Raw genomic sequence first — 22917 nt, 5'->3', positions numbered from 1 at the left:
ACTCTCCTATGCCACTGAAATTTTCAGTATTTACCTTAAAATTTTTTGTAATTTTAAGTTAACTATATTATGAATTTTTGCTTTTCCACTTTTCCTAAGACTTCTTAGATGCTATACAATTGCACATGGTATATATTGGGCAAAACTATAAATAAAAATTAAATCCTGTCCTTATAAAAGCACACACTGACATATGTATTTTGTTTTTAATCTTTTGCTTGAATCTGATGCATAGCAACAAATAGCGCTTTGGTTTTAAAATTTTTTTAATTTTTTTTTTCTTTAGAGATGAGTATTTGCCATGTTGTCCGGGCTGGTCTCAAACTCCTGGACTCAAGCAATCCACCGGCCTTGGCATCCCAAAGTGCTGGGATTACAGGTGTGAGCCACCATGCCTGGCCCGTTTTTTGGTTTTTTTAATTTTTTTTTTTTTTTTTTTTTTTTTTGAGACGGAGTCTCACTCTGTTGCCAGAGTGCAGTGGCACTGTTGCGGGAAGTCAGGGACCCCGAACAGAGGGACCGGCTGAAGCCATGGCAGAAGAACATAAATTGTGAAGATTTCATGGACATTTATTAGTTCCCCAAATTAATACTTTTATAATTTCTTATGCCTGTCTTTACTGCAATCTCTGAACATAAATTGTGAAGATTTCATGGACACTTATCACTTCCCCAATCAATACCCTTGTGATTTCCTATGCCTGTCTTTACTTTAATCTCTTAATCCTGTCATCTTCATAAACTGAGGAGTATGTATGTCGCCTCAGGACCGTGTGATGATTGAGTTAACTGCACAAATTGTTTGTAGAGCATGTGTGTTTGAACAGTATGAAATCTGGGCACCTTGAAAAAAGAACAGGATAACAGCAATGTTCAGGGAACAAGGGAGATAACCTTAAACTCTGGCTGCCTGTGAGCTGGGCGGAACAGAGCCATATTTCTCTTCTTTCAAAAGCAAATAGGAGAAATATCGCTGAATTCTTTTTCTCAGCAAGGAACATCCCTGGGAAAGAGAATGCATCCCTGAGGGTAGGCCTCTGAAATGGCCGCTTTGGGGATGGCTGTCTTTTACAATCATAGATAAGGGATGAAATAAGCCCTGGTCTCCTGTAGTGCTCCCAGGCTTATTAGGACGAGGAAATTCCCGCCTAATAAATTTTGGTCAGACCAGTTGTCTGCTCTCAAACCCTGTCTCCTGATAAGATGTTATCAGTGACAATGCATGCCTGAAACTTCATTAGCAATTTTAATTTTGCCCCGTCCTGTGGTCCTGTGATCTCGCCCTGCCTCCATTTGCCTTGTGATATTTTATTACCTTGTAAAGCAGGTGATCTCTGTGACCCACACCCTATTCATACACTCCCTCCCCTTTTGAAAATCACTAATAAAAACTTGCTGGTTTTACGGCTCAGGGGCATCACAGAACCTGCTGACATGTGATGTCTCCCCTGCACACCCAGCTTTAAAATTTCTCTCTTTTGTACTCTTTCCCTTTATTTCTCAGACTGGCCGACACTTAGGGAATATAGAAAAGAACCTACGTGAAATATCGGGGATGAATTTCCCCCAATATCTGGCACCAGGCTGGAGTGCAGTGGCACAATCTCTGCTCACTGTAACCTCCACTTCCCAGGTTCAAGCGATCCTTCTGCCTCAGCCCCCCTAGTAGCTGGGATTACAGGCACATGCCACCATGCCCAGCTAATTTTTGTATTTAGTAGAGACAGGGTTTCGCCATGTTGGCCAGGCTGGTCTTGAGCTCCTGACCTCTGGTGATCCATCTGCCTTGGCCTCCCAGAGTCATAGGATTACAGGTGTGAGCCACCACGCCCAGCCTTAGATTTTCTTTTTACACCTAGTGGAATGGGAAACAAATCATTTTGTTGTCGTTGTTGTTGTTGATGGTTTGTTTTGAGGAAGGGTCTCACTCTGTCACCCAGCCTGCAATACGGTGGCACAATCATGGCTCACTCCAGCTTTGACCTCTCAGGCTCAAGCAATCTTCCCGCCTCAGCCTCCCAGGTAGCTGGGACTACAGGTATACACCACCACACCTGGCTATTTTTTAATATTTTTTGTAGAGACAGGGTATCACTATGTTACCCAGGCAGGTCTCGAACTTCTGGGCTCAAGCAATCCTCCTGCCTCAGCCTCCCAAAGTGTTGGGATTATAAGTATAAGCCACTGTGCTTGATGGAAAAAAATAGTTTTATAACAAGTACCTACATGTTATACAAAGGACTTTGACATGTGTCCATGTGATCTCTCTATATATATATTTTAAATTTTTTGTAGAGACGGGGTCTTGCTATGTTGCTCAGGCTGGTCTCAAACTCCTGGCCTCAAGCGATCCTCTCCCCTCAGCCTCCCAAAGTGCTGGGATTACAGGCATAAGCCACCGTGCCTAGCTTGATTGTCACAAAATAATTTTTCTTGCTAGAACTCTACATAGATTCAAGTTATTTCTAAAAATGTGTCTTAGCATTTTAAGCATATTTCTTACTTTTTTTTAATGTAACAAACCTTCACGTGTATTAAATTTTTGTTTCTTAAATTTACAATTTATTTCTTAAATGTACATCTCTGTGTACAAAGTAAAAAATGTTAATTCTAATCAGTATGAAATCCAGATAGTGAAACACATACTTCCTCATAAATTTATGCTAGTTGCATAAGTTATTAAATGTTAATATTTAAAAATTCTATATGAATAGAATGATCAACATAATACTTTTATTTCTTTTTCCTTTCTCAACAAAAACTTATGTCTATGAGACTTTTCATAATGCCTAATTAGACTTCAGTCACCTGATGTTGAAGGTTGTGCCTGTCTGTACGTTGCTATAACTTCCTAAAGGTTAGAAGATGTAATGGCCTAGGGCTTTTTTCTATTAATTTTGTAGAGTAATTGTCCTAACTCTTTAATCATGCAAAGTAATGGGAGGCAAGAATAAATAAAATTTGAGGGTAATTCAGAGTGTTTTATCTAACAGTTTCCATCATCCCTGTATTCCCTACTCCTCTCTATGCCCTGATTGACAGGGAATTACAGTTATCCCTCTTCTTAGTTCTCCGCTGGCCCTTCAAAACCTAGGCAAAAAGAGGATGAGAAACACCCATCAAGTAGAGGATCAATCTCTTAAAATTGAGGTTGGGCTATAAATGCAAATGGATGAAAATATTTGCAAAGTAGCTTCACATGCCTTTGAAAAACTATTTGAACTCTTTTTGTTCCAGATAAATGAGCCATCATTGTCATCGAAAAGGAAAATGGTAAGAATAAAGTTTACTTCATATTATACTTTAGATTTGTTAATACTTTTCTCTTAGGTCTATTTATCTACATAGTAGTATCGTACATCTGTGAAATGTAGCTATTGGCCAGGTGCGGTGGCTTACACCTGTAATCCCAGCACTTTGGGAGGCTGAGGAGGGCGGAGCACTTGAGACGAGGATTTCAAGACCAGCCTGGCCAAAATGGTGAAACCCCGTCTCTACCAAAAATACAAAAATTACCTGCACGTGGTGGCACACGCCTGTAATCCCAGCTACTCTGGAGGCTGAGGCACGAGAACCACTTGAATCTGGGAGGTGAAGGTTTCAGTGAGCCGAGATCATGTCACTGCACTCCAGCCTGGGTGACAGAGTGAGACTGTTTAAAAAAAAAAAGAAAAGAAAGTGTAGCTATTACATCGAGTTCATATTAGGACTTTGAGCTTTTTTCCAGATACTAAAAGGACCAAATTAAACAATCATATCTATAGCTTCTTTTAATTTTGTTAGATGAAAATTTATGCAAGTAAACAAACCAACATATGTTTGAAATTTAATTATTTTTTAAATGAAAGTGATTCTCTGAAACTTTCTTCACTTGTATTTAAAGTTCTGTGCTGTTCTTTGTATCCTTCTCACCTTGCTTTCAGATGCCAAATTTTTTACTACACAGGACAGTTAAAAAAGAAATTAATAATAATAATACTTTTTTTTTTCTTTGAGATGGAGTCTCTGTCACCCAGGCTGGAGTGCAGTGGCGCTATCTCGGCTCACTGCAAGCTCCGCCTCCCAGGTTCACACCATTCTCCTGCCTCAGCCTCCTGAGTAGCTGGGACTACAGGTGCCCGCCACCGCGCCCGGCTAATTTTTTGTATTTTTAGTAGAGATGGGGTTTCACCATGTTAGCTAGTTTCACGAGGTCAGGATGTTCTCGATCTCCTGACCTCGTGATCTGCCCGCCTCGGCCTCCCAAAGTGCTGGGATTATGGGTGTGAGCCAGCATGCCCGGCCAATAATACTTTTTTTCAAAGATGCCAAATTTTGTAGTGTCAGGGAATTTCTATTCCACAATTTACCAACTGTGTGGCGGTAGACAAATTATTTAACCTTTCTATGCCTGCATTTCTTCATCTGTGAGATTGCAATAGTAATAATTCATACCTCTCAAGTTTGCTGAGAGGACTCAGTGAGATGCTGTTATCATTATTTACATATATGTAATAATTTATTTTAATAATCATAATTTTACCCTCATTGAAAATTTTACCCTCATTTTTTGAGATACTGGACATTATTATTATTATTATTATTATTATTATTATTTTTAGACAGAGTCTTGCTCTGTCACCCAGGCTGGAGTGCAGTGGTGTGATCTCGGCTCACTGCAACCTTTGCCTCCCAGGTCCAAGCAATTCTCCTGCCTCAGCCTCCTGAATAGCTGGGATTACAGGCGCCCGCCACCACACCCAGCCAATTTTTGTATTTTTAGTAGAGACAGGGTTTCACCATGTTGGTCAGGCTGGTCTCGAACCCCTGACCTCGTGATCCACCCGCCTTAGCCTCCCAAAGTGCTGGGATTACAGGCGTGAGTCACCGCGCCCGGCCTGCACATTATTTCTTAGCAAGGAGTTGAGAATTCAGTCTTTGGATTTGTTTCTCTGAAAAGAGAGCATATTTACTTGGTTGAAAATTCAAAAGGGTCTGTCACCCAGGCTGAGGGCAGCCGCAAACTCCTGGGCTCAAACAATCCTCCCACCTTAACTTCCCAAGTAGCTGGGACTACAGGCATGCACCACCATGCCAGTTAATTTTTAAATAATTTTTAGTAGAGAAGAGGTCTCACTATGTTGCCTGGGCTGGTCTTAAGTGATCCTCCTGCCTCAGCCTCCCAAAGCACTGGGATTACAGGTGTGAGCCACCTCACCCAGCCAGCAAGTGAACTTTAGAATCAGGCAATCTAAATTTGAGTACTAGGTCAGCTACTTACTAGTTCTGCGATCCTGGGGAAATTGCTTACTTTCTCTGAACTTCAGTTTCCTGTCTGTTGTTTGGTTTAATACTAGGGGGTGCCTTCTTATTTTGTGTTTTAATTAATATAATTTTTAAAAGCAAATAAGACCACTTTTAAAAGAAATAATAGATATAAGATAAGATCACATAGAGACAGCAACAAATTCTGAAGGCTGTGCTTTAAGTGCTGTGCAGGTTTATATTATAAGCTAGAAAAGCCGGAATCTAATGTGGGCATGGAACGTGATGGTATGGGTTTGAGGTCAGGGGCCTGTGCATTATTATATTATACACTCAAAGGGAGAGAGAATCAAGAATTGGAGAAATAAATGCATACTGAAACACATAGCTAGTTCTCTCTATATCTTTTCCTTTTTTTTTTTTTTTTTTTGGTTTGTTTTTTTGAGACAGAGTCTCACTCTGTCACCAGGCTGGAGTGCTGTGGCACGATCTCGGCTCACCGCAACCTCCGACTTCCTGGTTCAAGCAATTGTCCTGCCTCAGCCTCCCTTAGTTCTCTCTATTTCTAACCTGACAGATATTCATTCAGCCCATTTTTAAGTTGAAAAGTTTAATAATTATATTCATAACATTACTTAGACTAGTTTTTGCTGGAAGCAAAGAACGGTCATGTTACTCTGGGGCACTGGGCCATTTTCCCCTTTCCTTTGACATGTCTGTCATCAAGAGTACTGTCTAAGAGTGGCCTTTCCCGTGCTGGAGCTTAATGCAGTCTTCCCACAAAAGCCTGACAAGGATTTAATTCTTTGTCTCATATGTGGTTTTAGATTTCTTCCCAATAGAGAACAGGTGCAGTGGCTCACGCCTGTAATCCGAGCACTTTGGGAAGCCAAAGCAGGTGGATCTCTTGAGGCCAGGAGTTTGGGACCAGCCTGGCCAACATGGTGAAACCCCATTTCTACTTAAAATACAAAAATTAGCCAGGCATGGTGGTGCATGCCTGTAATCCCAGCTACTCGGGAGGCTGAGGCAGGAGAGTGGCTTGAACTGGGAGGCAGAGGTGGCAGTGAGCAAAGATCGTGCCACTGCACTCCAGCCTGGGTGACAGAGCGAGACTATGTCTCAAAAAAAAAGTTTTTTCCCAATAGAGTTTTCCAAACTGATGATCGGGAAGGTTCATCCAAAAAGAGCAGAAAAAAAGTTAAGACCATAAAAATAAAAAAAAATTTAGGCCGGGCATGGTGGCTCACACCTGTAATCCCAGCATTTTTGGAAGCCAAGGTGGGTGGATCACCAGAGGTCAGGAGTTTGAGACCAGCCTGGGCAACATGGCAAAATCCCATCTCTACTAAAAATACAAAAAATTAGCCGGGTGTGGTGGCGCAAGCCTGTAATCCCAGCTACTTGGGAGACTGAGGCAGGAGAATGACTTGAACCTGGAAGGTGGAGGTTGCAGTGAGCTGAGATCCAGATTGTTACCACTGCACTCCAGCCTGGGCAATAGTGCGAGACTGTCTCAAAAATAAATTAAGTAATTAAAATAAATTTAAAGCAGATGAAATGTCTACATGGAAATATTCTGATTTCTTCAGGCTCCCTTTCTATATTAAAAGGTAAGTCTTACAATTAGGGATGGGCAAGTAAGAAAAATGATTAGTTCTTCCTTAAAAAAATTTTATGTAGAAAACAAATTAATGATGGACCTTCTGCCCAAAGCAGCTTTGACCAGGAGATCTGAGATTGATGCTGGGACTGCTGCTGAGATCCAGAGGATCAACAAGCTCATAGCAGCTTCCTCAGCACCACGAGATCTGGATTGTTAAACATTTAGGAGTTAAACCATGAGTCCATATGGGGGTCAAAAAAAATAAAACAGAAGTTAAAGAGAAATAGAAATTCATTTATTAAAGCCAAAAAAGCTCCCCCTAATGTTTAATACCATTATTCGTTTTCAAGACTAAGTATATAGGAATTCATTAGGATGAAGAAATGGCATCCTAATCAGCAAGAAGTACAGCAGAATAAATACTAACTTCAAAATGTGTTGCCTAAAAATATCCTGGCTTAATTTCATTTCCTCGGGGTACTCTGCTCGCCACTCATGCTTTTGCAGATTTGGAGACCAAGTGGCGAGGCATGCTTTCTACATCTAGGTGATCTGGCTTCTGTCCCACCTAGAGCCATGGTTGGAGAGCTTTTCCTTTTCATAACCTTCCCCTAGGGCTGGTTAGCAGCCTCCACACCTAATCCAATCTAAAGGGTGTGCTATTTGGTGAGTTAAAGTGCTAGTGGTTTTTAGAATGAGCTAATATTAAACCAAAGCCAGTTTCAGGGTAAGGAAATCAGGAAACAAAGGATTTTTAAAGCTTCCTGGCAAGATGAAGATTAAGGTTTTAAAATCCTGTTTGGTTTTTTATTTGCGGTGAAGTAGGGGCCCTCCCAAGCCACTCTCAGTTTAGTTCAGCAAGCATTTCTTGAAGGCTTAAGGGGTCAGTAGAGGGGAGGGAGGTTACTGCTCCAAAGAGGAATCATGTTCCCAAGCACCATCTTACTTTCCAGTAGCAGTATGGCATTGCTTGCCCCGTCCATCACAAGCTCACTTCTAGTGTGCTACTAGAACTCCATGCAACTTTAGGATATGAACAATATACATTTAAGCTAACAGGTTTCTTTATGTTATTCATTTGAAGTATCAATGAACCAGGTCAGGCACCGTGGCTCACACCCGTAGCCCTAGCACTTTGGGAGGCCAAGGAGGGAGGATAGGTTGAGCCCAGGAGTTCGAGGCTGCAGTGAGCTATATGATCTCGCCACTGCACTCCAGCCTGGGTGGCACAGTGAGACTGTATCAAAAAAAAAAAGTATCAATAAACCAAATAGTTCTGGGTTATTTATTTATTTGTTTGTTTGTTTGTTTTTTGAGACAGGGTTTCACTCTGTCACCCAGGCTGAGTGGAGTGGCATGATCACGATTCACTGCAGCCTTGACCTCCTGGGTTTAAGTAATCCTCCCACCTCAGACTCCCAAGTAGCCTGGACCACAGGTGCATGCCACCACACCCAGTTAATTTTTTATTTTTTGGCCAGGCACTGTGGCTCATGCCTGTAATCCCAGCACTTTGGGAGGCTGAGGTGGGTGGATTGCCTGAGCTCAGAAGTTTGAGACCAGACTGGGAAATATGGTGAAACCCCATCTCTACTAAAATACAAAAAATTAGCCAGTCATGGTGGTGTGCACCTGTAGTCCCAGCTATTCAGGAGGCTGAAGCAGGAGAATTGCTTAAACCTGGAGGCAGAGGTTGCAGTGAGTCGAGATCATGCCACTGCACTCCAGCCTGGGCAACAGAACGAGACTCTGTCTCAAGAAAAAATATATTTTTTTAATTTTTTTTATAGAGACAGCATCTCCCTATGTTGCCCAGGCTGGTCTCAAACATCTGGGCTCAAGCAATCCTCCTGCCTTGGCCTCCCAAAGTGCTAGGATTACAGGAATGAGCTACTGCACATGGCCTAGTTCTGGGTTTTATTTATTTATTTATTTTTGAGACAGAGTCTCGCTCTGTCACCCAGGCTAGACTGCAGTGGCACAATCTCAGCTCCTTGCCACCTCCGCCTCCCGGGCTCAAGCCATTCTCCTGCCTCAGCCTCCTGAGTAGCTGGGATTACAGGCGCACACCACCACGCCCGGCTAATTTTTGTATTTTTAGTAGAGACAGGGTTTCACCATGTTGGCCAGGCTGGTCTTGAACGCCTGACATTAAATGATCCACCCCCCTTGGCCTCCCAAAGTGCTGAGATTACAGGCGTGAGCCATCTCGCCTGGCCCAGTTCTGGGTTTTAATTGTGGCTTTTCTACTTAATAGTTATGTGACCTTGGAGAATTGACTTGACCTCTCTGAACCTCACTTCTGTTTTTAATTTTTTTTTTTAAGAGACAGGGTCTTGCTCTGATGCCCAGGCTGGAGTGCAGTGGACCATTCACAGCTCCCTGCAGCCTCGAACTCCTGGCCTCAAGTGATCCTCCCACCTCCCACCTCAGCCTCCCAAAATGTTAGGCTTACACGTGTAAGCCCCTGCACCTGGCCTCAACCTCATTTCTTTTCTTTTCTTTTCTTTTTTTTTTTTTTTTTTTGAGACAGAGTCTCACTCTGTTGCCCAGGCTGGAGTGCAGTGGCGTGATCTTGGCTCACTGCAAGCTCCGCCTCCTGGGTTCACGCCATTGTCCTGCCTCAGCCTCCCAAGTAGCTGGGACTACAGGCGCCCGCCACCATGCCCGGCTAATTTTTATATTTTTAGTAGAGACAGGGTTTCACCATGCTGGCCAGGCTGGTCTTGAACACCTGACCTCGTGATCCACCAACCTCGGCCTCCCAAAGTGCTGAGATTACAGGCATGAGTCACCGCGCCCGGCCAACTCATTTCCTTTTCTAATCCACTTAGTGGTTACTTACAATTAAATCATCCCAAATTGCCATTATCATTACTTTCTCTTTCCATTTAAGTAGCCTTGTTCCATTTTTATCCTTGAATTTATTTTGAATTACATTTTTTATTCCTTTACGGTTAGTTGGAGTGTAAATTCTAAATAGGTAAGTTCTTAAGACTGCGTGTTTGGCATTGCATCATCCACCTTTGACATGTACACGATTGGGGCTGGAGTGTGTTTTACCTACTGTGTATTACCATATCCCAAATGTGATTCCCTTAGCTATTACAGAAACGTTCAGAACAACTTTGTGACTATAAAACATATAATTGTGATGTGAAATGTTAACTCTTATTTCCACTTTTCTTCCTCCTGTCTTCCTCCCCATTTTCTTCTTCTTTTTTTTTTTTTTTTTTTTTTTTTGAGCCAGAGTCTCACTCTATCACCCAGGCTGGAGTGCAGTAATGCAATCACAGCTCACTGTAACCTCTACCTCCTGGACTCAAGCAATCCTCCCACCTCAGCCTCCAAGCCTCCCAAGTAGCTACTAGCGGACTACAGACACACACCGCTGCATCTGCCAGATTTTTTTTTTTTTTAAACAGAGTCTCAGTCTGTCTCCCAAGCTGGAGTGCAGTGGTACAATCTTGGTTCACTGCAACCTCCACCTCCTGGGCCCAAACGATTCTCCTGCCTCAGCCTCCCGAGGAGCTGGGATTATAGGCACCCGCCACCACTCCCAGCTAATTTTTGTATTTTTAATAGAGATGGGGTTTCACCACGTTGGCCAGGCTGGTTTCAAACTCCTGATCTCAAGTGGTCAGCCCACCTCGGTTTCCCAAAGTGCTGGGATTACAGGCGTGAGCCACTGTGCCTGGCCTTAAACTTTTTATAGAGACAGGGCCTTGCCATGTTGGCCAGGCTGGTCTTGAACTCCTGGCCTCATGTGATCCTCTGGCTTTGTCCTCCCAAAGTGCTAGGATCACAGGTTTGAGCCACCCCACCTGATCTTCTTCCTCATTTTGTAAGAATGAATTCAGAGGGTTTTTTTCTGCCTATGTTTATTTAAAAATCCTCTTTTTCTCCCTAACTGCAGTGTGAAATGGCCACCAGTGGTGACAGACAAAGAGACTCAGAAGTTAATTTCAAGGAACTGAGAACAGCAAAAATGAAACCTGAACTACTGAGTGGACACATCCCCCCAGGCCACATTCCTAAACCTATCGTGATGCCCGACTATGTGGCGTGAGTGTCAGTCTGAATTCTTCCTCAAGGTAGAAGTTGAGGGGCCCCATTTGGTCCTTTCATTTTCCAGTTTGTCTCCAAGTTAATACTCTGTGCTTAAAATCATGTATGTAAATAGTTGTTATCTGAGAGGTAATGTATTGAATTGAAGGTACAATATGATCAGTAAGGAATAAGATAAGCTGATTTCCCATTCAGCTTCTTTTAGTGAAACAGTTATATCTTTGGCTTATGTTTTTCCCCTAGAAAATACCCTGTGATTCAGACAGATGATGAGCGAGAACGCTATAAAGCTGTGTTCCAAGACCAGTTTTCAGAGTACAAAGAGCTGTCTGCAGAAGTTCAGGCTGTCCTGAGGAAGTTTGATGAGCTGGATGCAGTGATGAGCAGATTGCCACATCATTCGGAAAGCCGACAGGTTAGTATGTGCAGCTGCCTAGGAGGAGCACTGAAATCTAGAGGATGAATAAAATCTGGCATTTTTTTTTTTTCTGTGAGACAGAGTCTTGTTCTGTTGCCAGGCTGGAGTGCAGTGGCACAATCTTGGCTTGCTGCAATCTCCACCTCCTGGGTTCAAGCAATTCTCCTGCCTCAGCCTCCCGAGTAGCTGGGATTACAGGCACATGCCACCACACGTAGCTAATTTTTTTCTATTTTTAGTGGAGATGCAGTTTTGCCATGTTGGCCAAGAGTGGCCTCAAGTGATCCACCTGCCTTGGCCTCCCAGAGTGCTGGGATTACAGTCATGAGCCACCGCATTTGGCATAAAATCTGGCTTTTTTTTTTTTTTTTTTTTTTTTTTGAGGCTAGAATCTCACTCTGTCACCCAGGCTGGAGTGCAGTGGCATGATCTTGGCTCACTGCAAGCTCCACCTCCCGAGTTCATGCCATTCTCCTGCCTCAGCCTCCCGAGTAGCTGGGACTAAGGCACCTGCCACCACGCCCAGCTAATTTTTTTGTATTTTTAGTAGAGATGGGGTTTCACCATGTTAGCCAGGATGATCTCGATCTCCTGACCTCGGGATCCACCCGCCTCGGCCTCCCAAAGTGCTGGGATTCAGGCGGGAGCCACCACGCCTGGCCCCCAAAATCTGGCTTTTAAAAAAATTTATAACCATTTACATCTGCTTTCTGTGTCTAGGAAAGCATTTGAGATCCTCAAGGTGTCTAGTCAAGATGACAATTCAAATTATGTAACTTAATATCTTTTGTCTTCAATTATTAAACAGTATTTCTTTTTTTTTTTTTTCACTCTGTGCTTACCCATATTTTATTTTCTTACTTAAGTAAAATACAAATTTGCCTAAGATAGATACTGAGTCAGTCAGGGTCCCAAAGTAGACAGATAGCACATTCAAATTAGGATAATTCACAAAGGTTTATTCAGAAAGGGAATGTAGGGAAGCCACCAGGGGCATTGCATTCCCCTGCTAAGCCAGAGCCCAGCAGTTAGCACCCCAGGCCCAAAGGCAGAGCGCCCACTGAGTAAGAGTAGAGAGCAGAAATGGCCAGGCGCAGTGGCTTATGCCTGTAATCCCAACACTTTAAGAGGCCAAGGTGGGCAGATCGCTTGAGCCCACGCATGCAAGACCAGCCTGGACAACATGGTGAAACCCCGTCTCTACAAAAAATATAAAAATTAGCCGGGCATGGTGGCATGCACCTGTAGACCCAGCAGGAGGCTGAGGTGCGAGGATTGCCTGAACCCAGGAGGTGGAGGTTGCAGTGAGCTGTGATTTTGTCACTACACTCCATCCTGAAGGACAGAGTGAGACCATGTCTCCAAAAAAAAAAAGCAGATATGAGATATGCTACAAATGTGAGCTGCTGGACACACATATCAGACAGGTAGCTGTGATTATGACAAAGAGGAAAACCAGGAGTAGATATGGTAGTTACAGAGGCTTAAGCTTTTTCGTAGTGCTCTTCCCCACCCCCCACATTTTTCACATTTTGAAATAGGAATGCCTTATAACCTGTGCCATTTTTTAATTTTTATTTTATTTTATTTTTTTGAGATGGAGTTTTGCTCTTGTTGCCCAGGCTGGAGTGCCATGGCGCGATCCCGGCTCACTGCACCCTCTGCCTCCCGGGTTGAAGCGATTCTCCCACCTCAGCCTCCCAAGCAGCTGGGATTATAGGCATGTGCCACCATGCCCAGCTAATTTTGTATTTTTAGTAGAGACAGGGTTTCACCATGGTGGTTAGGCTGGTCTCAAACTCCTGACCTTATGATCCACCCGCCTTAGCCTCCCAAAGTGCTGGGATTACAGGCGTGAGCCACCGTGCCTGGCCACCTGTGCCATTTTTTAATCAGATGTACTCTTTTTTTTTTTTTTTTTTTTTTTGAGATGAAGTCTTGCTCTGTCACCCAGACTGGAGTGCAGTGGTGCAATCTCGGCTCACTGCAACCTTTGCCTCCCAGGTTATGCAATTCTCCTGCCTCAGCTTCCTGAGTAGATGGGACTATAGGTGCACACCCGGCTAATTTTTGTATTTTTAGTAGAGGCAGGGTTTCCCCATTTAGGCCAGGCTGGTCTCGAACTCCTGACCTCAGGTGATCCACCTACCTCAGCCTCCCAAAGTGCTGGTATTACAGGCATGAGCCACTGCATCCGGCCCAGATGTACTCTTTTTAATTGAGATCTCATTCACATATAATAAACCCACCCTTTTAAAGTGTACAATTCAGTGAATTTTAGTATAGTTACAGAGTTTTGCAATCAGCACCACTCAAATTCCACAACAGTTTTATCACCCCAAAAAGAAACCCTATATTGGCTGGGGGTGGTGGCTCATGCCTGTAATCTCAGCAGTTTGGGATGCTGAGGCAGGCAGATCACTTGAGGTCAGGAATTCGAGACCAGCCTGGCCAACATGGTGAAATGCTGTCTCTACTAAAAGTACAAAAATTAGTTGGGCACGTTGGCAGGCTGAGTAATCTCAGCTACTTGGGAGGCTGAGGCAGGAGAATCACTTGAACCCAGGAGGTGGAGGTTGCAGTGGGCCGAGATTGCGCCACTGCACTCCAGCCTGGGCAACAGAGCGAGACCCTGTCTCAAAAAAAAAAAAAATATATATATATATATATATGAAACCCTTTACGAATTAGCAGTTATTTCCCATTCTCAGCTCTGTCCAACCATTGACAACCACTAATCTACTTTCTGTCCGAATGGATTTGCCTAGTTTGAACATTTCATGTCAATCTTTTGTGTCTGGCTTCTTCATTTTCCATAATCTTTTCAAGGTTCATCCATATTTTAGCATAAGTCAATACATATTCCTTTTTGTGGTGGAATAATATTCTGCTATATGGATATACATTTTGTTTATCCATTTATCAAGAGATAGACATTTGGTCATTTCCAAATGTCTATATAGTCATTTCCACTCATTGGCTGTTACGAATAATGCTGGTATAAATATTTGTGTAATATTCTGTCTTTTTAAAAGAGGCTGTATTAATCTATTACATGTATGATTAAATTTTAAAAACACAGCTTTGTAAAAACTAAATGTCGGTCTGGCTGTGGTGGCACATGCCTGCAGTCCCAGCTACTTGGGAGGCTGAGGCAGGCAAGTCGTGTGAACCCGGGAGGCGGAGGTTGCAGTGAGCCAAGATCATGCCACTGCACTCCAGCCTGGGCGACAGAGCCAAAAAAAACCAAAAAACAAAAAAAAAAACTAAATGTCAAATTTATGTATGGGAACACACACACACACACACACACACACACACATATATATATATATATTTTTTACCTGAGAAGTTAGGTGTCTTTGTTTCAATCACAGACTCTTTGCTAAGTGTGCATTTAAATCACTTATCATTATGAGTTAACTAAGCCAAATGTGTATTACAGTAACATTTTCCTAATCCTGGAGCAATGGAATGGTGTTGGCTAAGAGACGCCAGTACCAGGAAGCAAGAGAAATTCAGCAAATATTGAGGTTGAATGTCAGTACCATTTGGAAAATAAGCAAGGCCCACAGGTCTAAGAAGGGTGACCTAGTCTCTCAGAGGCCGTCAGAGGAGTGCAGGAAGGCATGAGGCCCCAGGAATCTGGATCAGCACAGGTTGGGAAATGCAGGCTTGTTGGGAGAAATAATGAAGAAAATCCTGACCTGTAAGGCCGGGCGTGGTGGCTCACACCTGTAATCCTAGCAGTTTGGGAGGCTGAGGTGGGCAGATCACCTGAGGTTGGGAGTTCCAGACCAGCCTGACCAACATGGAGAAACCCCATCTCGGCCAGGCACGGTGGCTCATGCCTGTAATGCCAGCACTTTGGGAGGCCAAGGTGAAACCGCGTCTCTACTAAAAATACAAAAATTAGCCAGGCATGGTGGTGTGTGCCTGTAATTCCAGCTACTCAGAAGGCAGAGACAAGAGAATTGCTTGAACCCGGGAGTCGGAGGTTGCAGTGAGCTGAGGTCGTGCCACTGCACTCCAGCCTGGGCGACAGAGCGAGACTTCATCTCAAAAAAAAAAAACAAAAAAAGAAACCATCCCAACTAAAAATACAAAATTAGCCGCGCGTGGTGGTGCATGTGTGTAATCCCAGCTACTCGGGAAGGCTGAGGCAGGAGAATCGCTTGACCCAGGAGGCGGAGGCTCTGGTGTGCCAAGATCGCGCCATTGCACTCCAGCCTGGGCAACAAGAGCGAAACTCTGTCTTAAAAAAAAAAAAAAAGCTGGGCGCGGTGGCTCACACCTGGAATCCCAGCACTTTGGGAGGCCGAGGCAGGCGGATCATGAGGTCAGGAGATCGAGACCAGCCTGGCCAGCATAGTGAAACCCCGTCCCTACTAAAAATACAAAAAATTAGCCGGGCATGGTGGTGGGCGCCTGTAATCCTTGCTACTCGGGAGGCTGAGGCAGGAGAATGGCTTGAACCTGGGAGGCGGAGGTTGCAGTGAGACGAGATTGTGCCATTGCACTCCAGCCTGGGCGACAGAGTGAGACTGTCTCAAAAAAAAAAAAACAAAGAAAATCTTGACCTTGACCTGTAATCTTTGAGCCAACACCCAGTGGTATCTGGTTTGTGTGCTTTGTATGAATGGACAAGGGCTGCAGCACATGGTCTGCAGTTGGGAAATCAAGAGGGTCCTGATGACAGTGCAGGTTGAGAGACCAAGTCTTCCCATGATGTTTCCACACAATATCAACAACAGCCATTACCTGTGATTTTTAACAAGACAGGGCTTGTAAGTAACCCAATGGCAGGCCCACGGTTATTATTATCAGTGTATCCTCCAGTCCTTATCTAAAGTAGAAATACTAACCATATTACAAAAGTTAGCTTCTCCTTGGCCACAGGCCGAGCTTTGTCCTGGGCAGGAGTCCACAGGCTCATTCGTTTTCCCACCATGTCCCCATGGAAGCATGTGAGGCATTTCAAAGCCCAGTGGGCCTGTTTGGAGGCAGGTTCTCCCACAGACATGGTTGTGCACCACTGAAAAATAGTCACATGACTTTTCTGAGCCCATAAAGTAGAAATATTGCCCCAAACAATCCCTCTGGTCCTCACCACTCCTTAAATTCAGTGACAGACTCTAGATGGATGTTACAGCTCATCTCTGACTGCATCTCCAGCACAGCAGTGCTAACCCCAACAGCAAGTTTATTCCTTGTCCAGGATCTGTTATTACAGATTACAATTAAATCACCAGGTTTATCTTCACTGCTGGCAAGCATTCAAAACACAAACATACTCATGATCTCAGTATGTAAAAGAGATTGAAGAATTAAAATAGTTCAGGCAAGGGGGCTCATGGCTGTAATCCCCACACTTTGAGAGACAAGGCAGGAAGAGTGCTCGAAGCCAGGAGTTCAAGATGAGCTTGGGCAACATAGCAAGACCACATCTACACACAAAAAAGTAAAAGTTAGCGGCCGGGCATGGTGGCTCACACCTGTAATCCCAGCACTTTGGGAGGCCGAGGTGGGTGAATCACAAGGTCAGGAGTTCGAGACCAGCCAGGCCAACATGGTGAAACCCCATCTCTACTGAAAATACAAAAAATTAGCTGGGCGTAGTGGCAGGTGCCTGTAATCCCAGCTACTCGGGAGGCTGAGGCAGGAGAATCACTTGAACCTAGGAGGCGAAGGTTGCAGTGAGCCAAGATCGCACCACTGCACTCCAGCCTGGGTGACAGAATTGAGACTCCATCTCAAAAATAAAAAATATATAAATATAAATAAAAACTGGCCAGGCCTGGTGATGTGCCGTATAATCCCAGCTACTTGGGAGGCTGAGACAGGAGGATCACTTGAGCCCAAGAAGTTTTGGTTACAGTGAGCTATTACACCACTGCCTTCCAGCTTGGGCAACAGAGCAAGACCCTGTCTCAAAAAAAAAAAAAAGAAGAAAATATACTGGGAAAAGGATATGGATCAGTGATAGAAAAAGTTCTCAGGCCAAGCTTTTATTTTATTAGTTTTTTATTTATTTATTTATTTTTGAGACAGAGTCTCTGTTGCCCAGGCTGGAGTGCAGTGGCGTGATCTTGGCTCACTGCAACCTCCGCCTCCTGGGTTCAAGTGATTCTACTGTCTCAAACTCCTAAGTAGCTGAGATTACAGGTGCCCGCCACCATGCCTGGCTAATTTTTGTATTTTTAGTAGAGATGGGGTTTCGCCATGTTGGCCAGGCTGGTCTTGAACTCCTGATCTCAGGTGATCCACCCACCTCAGCCTCCCAAAGTGCTGGGATTACAGGTGTAGGGCAAGCTTTTAGAACTATAAATTACTGGCTGGGCACAGTGACTCATGCGTGTAATCCCAGTACTTTGGGAGGCCAAGGTGGGCAGATCACTTGAGGCCAGGAGTTCAAGACCAGCCTGGGAAACATGGCAAAACTCCGTCTCTACTAAAAATACAAAAATTAGCTGGGCATGGTGATGCACACCTGTAATTCCAGCTACTTGGGAGGCTGAGGCTCAATAACAGCTTGAGCCAGAGAGGTGGGAGTTGCAGTGAGCTGAGATCACACCACTGTACTCCAGCCTGGGCGACAGAGGGAGACTGTCTTAAAAAGAAAAAAAAAATGCTGTAAATTATTATATTTATTTATTTATTAGGTTTGCATTGTCTGACAATCTCTATGCATAGGTTTGCATGGATGAACGAGGGCATTGCTATAGTAATGTGTTCCCTTTGGATAGGCCGTTCAACTCCTTAACAAAGTTCGTATTTATTATAAAACTTAGAAAAAAGTTACAAGGAGCCTTATATTAGCTATTTTCAAAAGTTGCATACTCTCAAACTTCTTAATCCCAACACCTAATAACTCAAAAAAGAACTTTCCAAAAAGGATGAACATAATCATAGCTAATGTGGTTATTATGTGGCAAGCACTTTATAAGGATCATTTCAAATAAGTGAACCTTCTTACAACCCTTTGAGATCATTATGGTTTTATTTCCATTTTACCAATAAGGAAACTGAACTTGCCAGCTGTATGACCCTGGGCAAGCTATGTATCCTCCCTAAGGGCCTGGGGCTTGGGTCTGGTTGCATGTGGTCAGGGCCCTTTCTCTCTTTTATCGCCTGGGCCTAGCAGATAGTAAGCCTTCAAATATTTGCCTGTGAATTGAATTTTTGTGTGTGAATGTTTTCATTATTTTCTTAGGTAAAAATTGTTTTTTGTTCTAATTCTCAGTGTGCTTTGAGATATGATTTGAGTAAATGCAAATGTTTTAAGTATACAATGTATTATTTTTAGGAACATGAGAGAATTTCAAGAATCCATGAAGAGTTTAAGAAAAAAAAGAATGTGAGTAAAACAGTTTTCTTCAAACTGTATTCTTATCCAAGTACATATGTGATAATTTACAGACTCTAGATTCTGTTAGCTAAAATAGTTCCTTTTTGTATTTCATGAGATGCTCCTTTTAAGAGAAAATGGCTGCTGGATGCCATTTCTTCTCATGTCTGCTCTGAATACATTTTGCTGTGTCCTGATTTAGCAACCTAGAGAAATGAGCATTGATCAGGAATTCTCCACCTGTTCCTTCAAAAAGATGAACTGATTTTACATCTTTCCAACTCTAACTTAATCTCAAAATCAGTAGAGGTGGCTGGACACTGGCTCAGGCCTGTAATCCCAGCACTTTGGCAAGCCAAGGCGAGTGGAATGCTTGAGCCCGGGAGTTTGAGACCAGCCTGGGCAACATGGCGAAACCTTGTCTCTACAAAAAAATACAAGCATTAGCCGGTAGTGGTGGCACACGCCTGTAGCCCCAGCTACTTGGGAGGCTGAAGTGGGAGGATCACTTGTGCCTGGGAGGCAGAGGTTGCACTGGGAGACAGTACGCCACTGCACTCTAGCCTGGGCAACAAAGTGAAACCCTGTCTCAAAAAGAAAAAAAAAATCAGTAAAGGCTGGAGAGACCATTTATTAATATTTTCTATACTTATTACTTTTTTTTTTTTTTTTAAAGAGATGGGGTCTTGGCATGTTGCCTAAGCTGGCCTCAAATACCTGGGCTCAAGCAATCCTTCCACCTCAGCCTCCTGAGTTGCTGGGACTACAGGCACATGCCACTGTACCTAGCTTTATCAGATATTAAAATGAAAGGTGTCTCAGCACTTTGTACTTCTGCTTGATTTTGCTGTGAACCTAAAACTGCTCTAAAAAAAAAAGTACATTTAAAAAATATGTAGAGAGCTTAACTGTTACCCTGAGTTCAGAATCTGCTGTAGAGACTTTTGCTATGTATGATCATTTCCTGGGTGACAATGTATGTTTCTGTGTTTTTCACTGAGGAAGCCAGGAGCCAAAATAATACTTATATTTCTTTTACAGGATCCTACATTTCTGGAAAAAAAAGAACGCTGTGATTACCTAAAGAATAAACTTTCTCACATAAAGCAAAGAATTCAAGAATATGATAAAGTAATGAATTGGGATGTACAAGGTTATTCTTAACCCTTATTTGAAACCACTTTATTTTTTTATTTTATTTTATTTTTTTGAGATGAAGTCTCTCTCTGTTACCCAGGCTGGAATGCAGTGGCACAATCTCGGCTCACTGCAACTTCCACCTCCCGGGTTCAAGCAATTCTCCTGTTCAAGCAATTAGCCTCCCCAGTAGCTGGGATTACAGGCGTGCGCTGCCACACCCCGCTAATTTTTGTATTTTTGGTAGAGACGAGGTTTCACCATGTTGGTCAGGCTGGGAAACTACTTTTTTAAAAAAATAGCAAGTTTACTATTTATTTACTGCCTTTTTAATGCTAGCCTCTGTGGTAGAGAAGCAAGCGCTTCCCAAATCAGCTTCCAATTGGTTTAACCAGTGTGCAACATTAAAGATTTTACTCAGACATTTTTAAACGAATTCAAATGTTCTAAGGGCCTTTACTAAGAATGGAAAAAATCCTGTGTTCATCTTTCATCTGTGACCAATTTCAAATTCATCTATCTCATTTAAATGTGTCATCATTTTAGAGATCGTATCCTGGCAGTGTGATGGGCAAGTGGACCATCAATTCTGGTGCTACTTTTTCCTTTTTTACTCAGGCAGGTTCCTAGGATTTTTCTGGGACAAATTTCTCTTCCTAGAGAAATTCCTAGGGGATTTCTAAAGGATTTTTCTAAGGGAAAAAGGGTGACATCTTTCAAAGGTGTCATTTATTCCCTTGAAAGGTGTTGGAATCCCAGATCAACATTTTCAGACATCCTGATCTTGGGCAAATTGCTTAATCTCTCTGTGCCTGTTTCCTCTTCTGTAAAATGGGGCTAATAATAGTCCCTTCCTCATAGAGTTGTTAGGATTAAAGGAGTTACTAATATGGTAGGAACTATATTAGTGTTTGTGAAGTCTACTGAAGTGTTTGTGAAATGAATAAATTATAAAGAATGAGTCTCAAGAAAAGGTCCTTAATGAGCAAGCCCAACCTACTTAACCAAAAGCTCAAGTGTCTGGTGCCTTTCTGGTTTGTGGTGTTAACTCATGGCCTTAGCCTGGTGCTTCACTGTGGCTCTGTGGCCCCTGGGGTTCCACATGGCCTCCCTGTCTTTCATCAGTGTGACTGTACATCTCTCCATCTCCCCATAGTCCAGCCTGCCCTGGACACATTGAATTGTATGAATGGTATTGCTTTTTTTTTTTTTTTTTTTGAGACAGAGTCTTACTCTGTTGCCCAGACTGTAGTGCAGTGGCACGATCTCGGCTCACTGCAAGCTCCGCCTCCCAGGTTCACGTCATTTTCCTGCCTCAGCCTCCCGAGTAGCTGGGACTACAGGTGCCTGCCACCACGCCCAGCTAATTTTTTTGTATTTTTAGTAGAGATGGGGTTTCAACATGTTAGCCAGGATGGTCTCAATCTCCTGACCTCATGATCCACCCGCCTCAGCCTCCCAAAGTGTTGGGATTACAGGCATGAGCCACCATGCCCAGCTGGTATTGCTTTTCTATCCCCTTTGGACATACATGCTACAGTCCCACAATGTAGCATTTCCTTGGAAACTCCCTTTGAATTTTTGGATTTTGGGGATGCTTCATCTTTCTTTTTTTTTTTTTTTTTGAGATGGAGTTTCGCTCTTGTTGCCCAGGCTGGAGTACAGTGGTATGATCTTGGCTCACTGCAGCCTCTGCCTCCTGGGTTCAAGCGATTCTCCTGCCTCTGCCTCCCAAGTAGCTGGGATTACAGGCACCCACCACCATGCCCAGCTAATTTTTTGTATTTTTAGTAGAGACAGGATTTCACTATGTTGGCCAGGTTGGTCTTGAGCTCCTGACCTCAGATGATCCACCAGCCTCGGCCTTCTGAAGTGCTGGGATTCAGGTGTGAGCCACCGTGCCCAGCAGGGATGCTTCATCTTTCTAAGAATTATCTTGGCTTTGGACTTTATTCATAAATGTTTTATTTCTGTTAGTATGAACAATAGACTGCCTTAACAAAGTTTTTTTTTTAAACAAAATCGTTCTTGTTGGATTTTATTCAGCAGCATCTATCATGTAGATAAATTCCCAGGTGTAGCATTACAGCTTCTGACTAATATAGCTGCCATTCAGACAATTAATGTTCAAAGAGTTTTCTAAAGTGATAAAACCAAAGAAAAGCATGTGGAAAAGCAGAAGCTTAGAAAGTTGTGGTCACTGAATGCACTCCCTGGTTTTTATTTGTCAGTGAAATCTTTATGCATTCATTGTTAATATTTTAATTCCATGGCTTTGTAGGCTGTGCTGTGTCTGAAGGGGTAACACCTAGGGAAACATGAGGCCCCATATGGGACCCCCCAAATGGAGCAACTTCACTTTCTCTTTTATATATTGAGCCCTGTGTTAACATTTCACTTAAGAAGAGCACCAGTGCTTTAAAAAAAAAAAAAAAAAAAAAAAAAAAAAGGTAAAATATTACCATTTTAATAGACTGTAAAGAGTTAGATTCCTGTTGAAGTGTTAAGGAAATTTAACTTTGTGAAACTTTTAAAATAAAGTTTATAAATGTAGCTAATCTTTGAAAAACCAATGCAGTAACACTGATTTGTAAATGTTGTGGTCAATCCCTAGGTGCATTAAAGTTTCAGTCACCTGCCGTGTGTGTGTGTGCCCTTTTATGTTTGCCTTCCTAGCATTCCTGTGTTCACTGTGCATGTTCTTGAAAATATTTTCACCTGTCAGAAAATAAACTGGAAAGTCATTGAAAACCCGTAGGTCACGATGCTCAGGTGACTCACTGTTTCTCCTTCCCCCATTATTTGCAATAATTCAAAGTCCAGGCCACTGTATTAGTTTCCTAGGACTGCCATGACAATGTACTACAAACTGAGTGGCTCAAAACAACTGAAATGTGTTGTCTCACAGACCTGCAGCCTAGAAGTCTGGAAGCAAGGTGTCAGCTGGGACATGCTCCCTCAAAAACCTGTAGGGGAGTCCTCTTCTAGTTTCTGGTGGTTTGCTGGCCATGTTTGACGTTCCTTGGCTTGTAGATGCATCTCTCCAATCCTCCATTCTCGCATGGCCTTCTCCCTGTCTGGCCATACCAGTCATAT

The 22917-nt window shown here is 43.1% G+C and overlaps 1 protein-coding gene across 2 annotated transcripts in view; it reads left to right on the top strand.

Moving 5' to 3' along the window:
* Positions 1-22458, top strand: part of MARVELD2 (MARVEL domain containing 2) — a 29160-nt gene extending 6702 nt beyond the window's left edge. For both annotated transcript variants that reach the window (XM_003806783.5, XM_008957358.5), the window contains exons 3-7: positions 3238-3273; positions 10767-10915; positions 11162-11333; positions 18643-18693; positions 19726-22458. In XM_003806783.5, the coding sequence (XP_003806831.1) occupies positions 3238-3273; positions 10767-10915; positions 11162-11333; positions 18643-18693; positions 19726-19848 (531 nt within the window). In that variant the 3' untranslated portion in view covers positions 19849-22458. The remainder of the gene's footprint in view (positions 1-3237; positions 3274-10766; positions 10916-11161; positions 11334-18642; positions 18694-19725) is intronic.
* Positions 22459-22917: the final 459 nt, after the last annotated feature.

Source organism: Pan paniscus, chromosome 4 (genome assembly GCF_029289425.2).
Source record: "Pan paniscus chromosome 4, NHGRI_mPanPan1-v2.0_pri, whole genome shotgun sequence".
Lineage (NCBI taxonomy): Eukaryota > Metazoa > Chordata > Mammalia > Primates > Hominidae > Pan > Pan paniscus.
The sequence above is the reverse complement of the archived record's forward strand: the minus strand, read 5'-3'. Positions and strand labels throughout refer to the sequence as shown.